General features: G+C 35.5%; 1 protein-coding gene across 1 annotated transcript; it reads left to right on the forward strand.

The window, feature by feature from the left end:
* Positions 1-1,624: 1,624 nt before the first annotated feature.
* LOC131071262 (F-box/kelch-repeat protein At1g80440) lies at positions 1,625-2,948 on the forward strand. Its single transcript, XM_058007031.2, has one exon. The coding sequence runs from the start codon at positions 1,748-1,750 to the stop codon at positions 2,729-2,731; it is 984 nt and encodes a 327-aa protein (XP_057863014.2). The 5' UTR covers positions 1,625-1,747; the 3' UTR covers positions 2,732-2,948.
* Positions 2,949-10,451: the final 7,503 nt, after the last annotated feature.

Genomic DNA, 10,451 nt, shown 5'->3' on the forward strand with positions numbered 1-10,451 from the left:
TGGGGATTTTATGAGGATTAATGAACAAGTTAGGTACTTGTATTCTTTGTTGTTGTGCATCTATTTTTGGTTGCAGGGTTTAGGTGAAAATAGAATTACCTAAAACCTATCATATATTTTGATGTCATATATTTCATTTATATTATTTTTTTTTTGTTTTTAATATATTTTATTTTTATTATATTTTATTTTTATTATATTTTATTTTTATTATATTTTATTTTTATTATATTTAATATAAAATGAATAAACATAAATATTAAATATTGAGATATAATATATCTTTATATAATAATATAATATAAAATTGAACATTTAATATATTTAATTTTATATATTAAATTTTAAATTATATTATACAATTCATAAATAACTATATATTCTCCATTTAATTATGTATTATAATTTAAATTATATTTTTTCTATACTTTATAGTATAATTAACTTGTACACTTATAATTCAAAATTCAAAAGTGCATAAATTTTATTATAATATAACCTTTATATACTTTAAAGTTGATTCACTTAAGCTTATTCATTTATTAAATTTATTCACTTAATTTATTCACTTTTAAATTATAATAAATTTTATTCACTTATAAGTGAAAATTTATAAGTGTATAAAATTTATTTACTTTTGAAACTTTACATGTGAAACTTTATTCACTTTTGAACTATAAGTAATAGTTTTTAAATTTGGAATCATAATATTAAGTATATAAAAGCTATATTATAATAAACTTCATACACTTTTGAAGTGTATAAATTATAAGTGCATAAATTTTATTATTTATATCTATATTATTTATAAAGTTTATAAACATAGCTAATAATAAATTTTATAAAGTTGTAAAACTTTATATATTAAATATGAAACTTTAAATTATAATATTTAAATTATATTATGATGTTAAACTTTAGAGTATATTAAAGTTTAATATAGTTTATTAAATTTTACATTTTAAATTAACATCATGTTTAATATTTTATATTTAATTCTATTTTTTAAATTAAAATTAAATATATATTTAATATTAAAATAAATGACAATAAAATGACAATCAAAATGTTAATAATTTAAATTTAAAAATAATATTCAATATTTCAACATAAATATTAAATATAAAGATATATTGAAAAACAAAAAATATAATATCAATATTGTACATTTATATAAAAATATATTAAAAATTTAAAAATTAAAAAAAAAAAATTATTAAACTAATTTTTTTAAAATTCATTAAGTAAAATATAAATAAAATATATAAAATTTAAGATATATTAAAAAAATAAAAAATTATAATATAAATAGAATACATTAAACAATAAAAATAAGTATAAATAAAATACAGTTAAAAAATATATATTTAAAAAACAATATAGAAAAAATATATTAAAAATTTTTAAAAATATAATTAAAATTTATTAAATGCGGCGACAGAGAGAGTGGTGGGGTGTGGGCCCAAACCGGGCTGCATAAGCCTTAATAAAATATAAAAGTACTATTAACGTCTGCCTCCGCCGTATGGGGTGTGGGCCCAAAGCGGGCTGCATAAGCCAAAGAAAACGGTGCCCCGAAAATGTGACCGGCGGCTATTTACCGGGATACTGACACTTTTCCGGTAAACCAAACCCCATACAAAGAGCCTATCGGCTCAATAAAAGATCATTACTAAGAACAGAACATAAGCAATTTCAGATTCTCTGTTATAAATCCTGCAACTTTTGTTGTGTTGCTGTAATTGCAATGGGGTCTCTGTTTCCTCGTCTTCCAGATGAAATTGGGTGGCAATGCCTGCTTAGGGTGGAGTTGAACTCCCATCACAACCTCAGATGTGTGTGCAAAAGCTGGAACGCCGCATTGAAAAACCCCCACTTTTATCAGGAAAGAAAAAGATTGAAGATTTCCGAGCAACGCATTTGTATGCTCGAGAACACAGACAGAGGAGTGGTATACGACCTGGCGAAGAACTCCTGCAGAAGCCTACCGCCCATTCCCGCACGAATTTTAGGCATCCGTCACTGCCATTTCGTGAAACAAAAACTGATCTTGATCACGGATTTGCCTCATGGAAACAATTCTGTATGGTTGTACGATTTTTCTCACTCCAAATGGCGGCAGGGTACCAAAATGCCTAAATCGGCGACTAGATTTGCCTCTGCAGCGGATGAGCACGGGGGACTGATTTATGTGGCTGGAGGGTATGACTGGTCTCGCCACCGGGTCCGTCGCGCTTCAGTTTACAATATGGAGGAGGACAAGTGGGATTTTCTCCCCGACATGAACACCGACATGGCGGGCTCTACAGGTGTTTTTGCTGACGGCAAGTTTTATGTAGTGGACAGTGCCCTGTTTGGGTTCACTTTTGAGGTTTTTGATTCCTATACAAGAAGCTGGAAATCTCTGGAAAATAGATTTAACGGCGTGTGTTTCCTAAGTGTATTTGGGCGCTTTTACTCCTTGTGTGATAGGGGAGTGATTGAATATGACTATAGCCAAGATAAGTTGCACATTGTAGGTCCACATCCAATGGAGGAGTGGAAACGAATTATCTTCGCTACACAGGTTGGCCATAATATATTTGTGAGCAGCTTGGATCACATTCAAGGTCAAACATTTTGTATGCTTGCACCTCCAAGTGAAACAGGAGGAGCATTCAAGTGGATTGGCATTGAGAGACCATCGGGCCTCCAAGGTTGTGCAATAGGTGCTGCTACTGTAGATCTTTGACTGTTTTTGAGCTTGTATTCAGTTTTAATTGACGGGGCCATTACTGGTAATTTCTTGCCAAACGATGAGCCCAAGTAATATCCAGAACAAGTCTTATAATATTACTAGTCAGACTTGAATGTGTGATGGACCCCTCAATAGGCAAACACAAGCTACAGTAAATCAGTTAAAAAACTATGTATGTTTTTGAAATCTATCTCATATTATTATTGGATTACTTACTAGTTTGATAAGTAGAATTTTTGTTTGTTGGAATTTTTCAAACAATTACTATAAAAAAACATTTCGTTTTTGTTTCTGAGAGTAAGTTTAGTCATCCTTTAATTACATTCATTTATTTTATAGATATTTTTACTACTAATTTTTTCTAATTGAATAAAATTCTAACTTGGATGAAAACTTTAAAATGAAGTGATAGATAAGCCACAGGACTCTCTTTTTACATCTTCAGTTAAGGAACCAGGGCCCTTTGGTGAAATGGTGATCAGAAAAACAACAGCACTTTTCTTAGAGGGAATCATCCCCGTTGAACAGCAGTTGACATCACAAGATTTTTGCTTGGAATGATCTTAGTTAAGACCTCATAAAATATGTTGAGGATTGAACTCTTTTTATCTTCAAAATCTAATATTATATAGCTCTGATTGACTAAAAATCTGCTTAATGAGTGCCAAATGTTCATCACTATAATGCTGAAAGATAATTTCATCTGTCTATAAGGAGTAGGGACCTTTTCAATAAATGATGCCTTCCCACCATTGTTAAAAGCATTTGCCCCAATGATTTGTAGGACTCCTGCCACCTCCACCATCGGAATCAATAATAACCCAGGAATTAACTTTACATGCAGGAAGAAGGCTAACAGTACGACCCGTAACCTTTTATTGCAAGGGTGTAAGAGCTTTCTCACCAATGTGTTCTATTCTCCCGTGTCATAACTTATTATTCTCAGTCTCAGGGACATGGAGCTATTTCATTTGTTCGTTGTGCTAGTATCAAGTCTGAATAAAAGTCTAAAATGAAGTTCCTTAGTCAAAACCATGGCTCCTTTGACCATTGTACAACTATCCTTGCTTAAGATAACCTACAAACTTGCATCATTCATCTTATTGATAGAGATTAGACTTCTAGCTAAATAAAACATATACAAAACACTAGAATTTTTGACTGTCCCATCTCTGATCATCAACTTGATCTTTTTACAATCAATGATCTTGTGAGACATATAGTTTCCCAAGAAGACTTCACCTCCATTGTAACTTTCATACCGGAAAGAGCTTGTTCACCAGAGACTTGGTTTGATATAATGACCCAATTGTTTCCCACAACTTGTGAGTGGTGTCTTTTTAAGAAACAATCAATAATATTGTACATGAAAAGCAAGGATGAACAGTGGATCTAGTCTTTTTGTCAAGTTTATCATTGTCTCCATTGCTGTGAGCTTTTGACCAGCCACAACAATCCATTTATTTGGATCTACAAGGAGATTTTCCATTTTTTCCATTTCGATCTTCCAAAGCCCAAAGTTCTATCAGTTGAACTTATCAATCTCCATTCTTCAAATGCTTGCCATTTTCTGTACTTGAAAAATTGATTTACATATGTGGAGCTTCCTCTTAAAGATTACTACAAGGCCTAACCCTCTCATGGATCTAAAAAAAAACACTAAGCATCGATACCAAATGAAAGGAATGAAGATAACTGATAGAGGAGAACTATGCTAAATAGGTTACATAATCCAAACAAAATTCAGTAGAAACAAGACAATCACACAAAGAAAACAAGATTGACCTTGGGAAAAGTCTAACAGGATAAGGTCACCATTTCAATATGTATCACAAGAATGATTACGATGCAGAGTTTCAAACATGTTGGGTGATGTCGTCAACCCTATTTCTAAAGCAATTCCAGTAGCATGTACTTTGTCATACAAAAACTATGTCCATATACTAACCTGAGTAGTTTATTTATAGTCAATGAGCAAACTAGATAAAAAGAAATAGTTTTTCAAAACCATGCTCTGCAGTTTATGAATGCACCCCCCAAAGTAGAATGTAGCTCTTCTTGCATGCTGTAAAATACAACTAAGTGGTGGGATCACTATTACTAGGGAATCTAAAGATTCCTATAAGTGTGGCTTCCCATTCCAATAGGGACCACAATTACAATAACATAATTTGCAAGGTGTACAACACAACTATGCTAATAATTTTTTTTCTCTTTTAATTTGCTATGTTGAACACGTGAGTGAATGAGAGCTGAGGTGTATGTTTCTATCGAACTCTCGTAGATTGTCCATCCCGTGGGCATTGGAGATCATTTTCAAGACATATAATTCATTATGCTAAACATATTGCTAGTCATTCACTCAATTCATCTATTCAATTTTTAAGTTTATGAGTATTATGCACTCCATTATCCTTTATCGAGATGTTTGATTGATTGTTTCAAAACTCAAGTGGATGTTACTCTAACAGACAGCATCAGTCCAGCAGAATTACTCTGACTAAGTTGAGATGATAAATATAATCTTGCAATCTTGTTCCCCTTGTCTGATTATTTCTTGCTTTAGCTTGGAAATTTATTATTTCAGCGTCTTTTAAAAGTTCCCTTATTATCGTTAAATTGATTTGCAGGAAATAGCCCTTCACAATTACCTCTATAAAGTATAATGGCTCGTTCACTTTCAATCCTAAAAGGGAACAAAAGAGAGGCCCTTTGTTTTGGGACCATCAAATTATTACAAAGAACAAAACATTTTGTCAGCCTAAGTTTTGGGACTATCAAATTATTTGTGCCTTTTTTTATGCCATATCCAAGCCAAAACTGGTTCTGTTTTGTTCAAGGCATTAATTTTTTGTGATTCCTTGCTCTTTCCTTGTCTCGGTTTAATTTTGATGCTTTGTCAAAGAAATTCTTATATAAAATTATGTGTAGGACTGATCTCAGTAAAAAGTTATGTACATTGGCTCCATAAGTGGCTGACCTTTCAACATATAACATCGATTTTTAAAATCATCTTTAGAAATTCATATACCAAAAAGTTATCTATAGGTTTAGTAGCTAAGAGGATGGATGCAAAAATAGCAGAGAACGAAAGACAAGGAGAAAGACGGGCTAAAGCAGAGGAACAAAGCAGAATAATATATTAATGGAGTGAAGATTTTAGAAAGAGAAAGAAAGATTGGGATGGCAAAATTGAAGTTTGGTGAATCGATCAACCTTGAGCAAAGATAGGACATTTTGCGACGCAGCACAATTTCAATGCTGTAGCAAGGGCTGGAGTAGGAGAAACCCTTTTTCCCAAATTTTGGTTGATCTGGAGACAAAATGTGCAAGAGACATACCATGGTTGACAGAAAAACATCTCGATGAGCTACATGAAGACATGACTGGAATAAAAGTAGGGAAGAAATTGCCTACTTTGGCTATAGGGACAAACAAGATCTCATTGGGAAGACAAAATATAGAAGAGTTGGATAGAACAAAATACCGTTTGAAACAACTTTTTTCTTCTAGGTGTGCAAATCTTTGGCTCACTTGGGATCGAATTCAAAAATAGTGCAAAGACAGTTGGGAGCAAGTGGTGAACATTGTTGATTAACTTATTATTACATCATAACTAGTCAATTTGTTACCTGACTAGTAGTTGGTAGTTTTATTGAGTTAGTTTTCATTTTCAGTTCTCTGTTTTAAGTTGAACCAACCTGCTAATGTATTTATTTCTCATTGTTATGTTTATGAGTGCGTTATTCGCCTTAATCTCATTGTGGTATAAGAGCAGATATAGATATGCGCCTGTGTCTAACAGTTGACATAATGTTTGGCGATGCAACCACCATATAGATTCTGACAAGGACAATGATTTGGTGCTGCAAAAACTCCATGATGAACTTTTGACTGCAGAAGTCGTGCCTGCACTGAAACAAAGTGTGATTAATCATGTCGCTGGGTGTGATTATGTTTGCAGAGTCATCTAGAACAACATCCAATATATATGCAATACATGTTGGAGGTGTCATGTCCCCTCTTTAACTCTGTCTAGCAGAGACATGTGAGTTAGCCTATTATGGAGTCTTGTAGGTTGGCAATGGTGGATAGAGACTCAGTCAGGATATTCAGTGTTTGGATTTAGTGTTTCTGGCAATAGTAGACCAGTTTGGAGCAGTTCCTTGATTTTAGGAGGCAATTCCTACATTTTAGGAGGCAGTTCCTACTTTTTAGGAGGTTGTGACAGCGTCCAGGGTTGGGGTTCCATGAGACCATTCCTTGGTTTCAGTTTCAGGAGATTTGGGTGTGTTTCCTAGTTTCTAGGAGCATCCCTAGATTTTAGGGATGAGACTGCCAGTTGATCCATGATTTCCAACATCAGTCACAGACAGGTGACAGGTTCCATTTCAGACTTTTGGAGTCATTTGAGCCTTCTGCAGCTATTTGGGTTATATTTTTAATATATTTAAATATTTCCTAAGTTAGCGTTTAATTAATTAAATAAGGCTATGTTTATAGCCATTTTGGAGTAATAAGGGGTTTTGGCTTCATCTGGATGCATATGCCCATGTGTTATAGCTCGTTGGAAAGGTCTTGAACTTTTCTAAATGTTTCCCATTTGTCAGAGACCTTTTTGATGAACGGAATTCTTTTATATTAAAAAAGTGGCGTTTTCTCTATACTTGGCGACTAAAAATGAGAAATAAGACTTTATAAGCCGAAGCGCACTTTTCATACACTTTTAGGGTTCGAGCTAGAGGGAAGGAGTTATAAGGAGATGGTAACCTAATTATCAAGTATCTTTTACACATTTCATCTTTGATTTGGAGAATTTGCTCTGGAGAGCGATTTAGCATCTGGGACGAAAACCCCAGGGTCTTGCCTGTCTGGGACGTAGCCCCTAGCACAGTGGTTATTTGGTTCTTGCATTCAATTTTTAGTGCCTTAGAGTTGGTACGACATCTTTTCTGGAGGATTCAGTGAACAGAGTTAGGGTTCAACGTGGAGATTGGGGTTTTTAGCTTGGCATCACCTAACAGTCGTACGGTTGTACTTGCAGCCATTTCTCTTCCCACGTGGAGCTATGTAAGAGCTTTGGATGTTTGCCGCAGCTTCCTTCTTGATTTCAGTGTGCACTCTTCATTCAGGTTGGACTCATTGCTTATTGTAATCTTCCTGGAATTGTTTGGAATCACTATCTGGACAATTATTTGATTTAAATAAATCAGAAATCTGCTTGGTACGATTCTGATTTGGCTGTGTATGAACATTTATTTCCAGTACTCTTTTCATGTACTTGTTCTTCAATTATTACTTGCTGAAAAACTATCAAAAACACAAAAATAAACAAACCTTCTACAACTTCTGTCTATTCTCTAAAACCATCAAAGGAAACACAGGAAAATATAGTTTATTAATTTAAAAACTACAACAGATCAGCAAGGGGATCCATCAGGGATCTTTCAGTGGTATTAGAGCCTGCATCCTGCCAGCCTGTAGGTTTTATGAGAAATTGTCACATCTGGGTACTGGATAAAAAGTTTTGATAATTCATTTCAGCATCTGGATACTGGATAAAAGGTTTTGATAATTCATATCAGCAACTGGGTAGTTGTCAGCCTACACATTTATGCTTACAGTTGACTGCTGGTAAAACAATACGCTGGCCAAAGTCCCAAAATTGTTGAGAACAAACTTTTGTTTCGACCTCCGGGATCCGTTGGGATATCGGTTTAGTTACAGGTAAATAACATGGCTAGAACTAAAATTGGGCACTCAAAAGTTTCATCTTCTCCAGCACGTAAAAGTAGGATGCGTCCTGCCAAGATATTTAATGATACAGTTATGAGCAGCTATCATCAGTATTGTTCTCTTCCTAAGATGATACATGAGGTCCTTTCCTTCACACAATTTATGGGTGTACCCGGAGCAGACGAAGATAACTTGGTAGCTACAAGTTCAGATCAGTGGCAAAGAAGGAAAGAAGAATCAAGGGTGCAGGAATCAGGAATGGACAAAGAACTTTCATTTAGGGGTAATATACCTCTACATAAGAATGTTTTGGTGCCCTCAAGTTTCGATGAGTGGGACAAGAATTTATGTGATGGTTTTGTTAGACATGTGGATTCAACTCAAGGAGACATTAGGACAACTTTGGATAATGAATTGTCCTCACCTTCCGTGCAGGGGATTTCCCAAGAGGCAACTGATTTAGAGGTTAGCAATTCTAATTTTTATGACAGTAGTGAGGTACCTTTGCATCAGCTTGAGGTATCAATGTCTACACTTGTACAAGATGGTGCCAATGGGCTGTCACATGAAGGTATTCAAAATTCAGGTACCAATGATGCTTGGAATGTTGAGAACTCATATCATCATGATTCTGATTTTATAGATCGGACCTTAGAATCCAGCCGAGTATGTTCTCTTAGTAGCACTGGACCCCAGGATCGTGAGCCAGTGGGTTGTGCGGACACATGGGATGCAGAAGAGAGTGATGACAGTGCATTTTCAGCAGTATCATCATTGACGGATGTGGTGTTCTCAGAGGCACAGAGCAGCAGTACTTTGGATGAGGTTGTATCCATGGCCGAGTGCATACACGATGTTGACTACAGAGAGGTAGAGGATACAGATACAACTTCTTTCCACAATGTAGATTTTGAGTTTGTACAGGTACAGGAGAGCCAACATTCTCGGACTCCTCATCACCTGATTGGACAACTCAAGGTTGATGACAGGCGTATAGACGCAGTTATTGAGCATTTCGATGTCGCTCGCCAGTTGTTGGCTACACATAGTTGGAGCACCCTCATGATTGATGAGCAGGGCAGCAGTGATTTTTCCTTACCAGAGTTTCATGCTCTTTATGGAGCCATTGGGATATTGAAGCATGAGTATTTACAGTTAGTGGCTGACCGAGATTATCTCCTTCAGAGGGATTTTATTAGTTATGGTGCTTTGTTGAGGGAAGAGGAGGAAGTTGATATCCTCTCTCAGGAGCTTGAGGCGATTGTTGTTGCATGGGAGGATACCCAGTTGTCCCTTCAGGAAGTGAACTCCAGATTGGAGGAGCTTTCTGATAGATTGAGAGTGGCACAGACATCATCAGTGACAGATACAGTACAGTTTTCTACTGTGACACTGCGAGATTCACCAGAGAGTTGTGATTTGACTCACGATATTACTCCATCATTGTTTTCACAGGCGACTAGCAATTTGTCAGCTGGTTGGGAGTATGATACTCCTGTTGACTTGTTTCCTTCTCTGGAAAGCAAATCTTCTTTTACACCTCTTATAGCTGACGAGGGAAACCAGTATGTTTCACCGCAGAGCCACAATGCTCAGTTGAGGTGTATTATGGATTTTGGATCTCAGACGTATGAGTTGTCTTCGGATTCATGGTTTGAGAGCAGTGGGAGTGATGATGAGTTTGATGGACAAGATTATGACACAGAGCCATTGAGTGAGCCTACGAGAGTCCATTTAGATTACCTCGCGAGGAGTGCACTTCATTTCTCTTTTAGTCCGATTGTAGATGATTGGATGGCTTGGAGATGTGAGTTGGTTCGGGACTTATACTATCCGTGTTGCGATAGTGCTCTCCCATCTTCAGAGGATAGAGTTATTGATTGTAGGCACCTAATCCAGCAGTTTGGGATGGATTGTTTGCAGGATCAGCAAACAATCAACCGTTATGATGAGCAGCGACCGTCAGAGTTTTTCATCT

Source organism: Cryptomeria japonica, chromosome 8, assembly GCF_030272615.1.
Source record: "Cryptomeria japonica chromosome 8, Sugi_1.0, whole genome shotgun sequence".
Lineage (NCBI taxonomy): Eukaryota > Viridiplantae > Streptophyta > Pinopsida > Cupressales > Cupressaceae > Cryptomeria > Cryptomeria japonica.

Coding starts and splice junctions, on each gene's coding strand:
- LOC131071262 (XM_058007031.2), top strand. CDS start 1,748: ATGGGGTCTCTGTTTCCTCGTCTTCCAGATGAAATTGGGTGGCAATGC.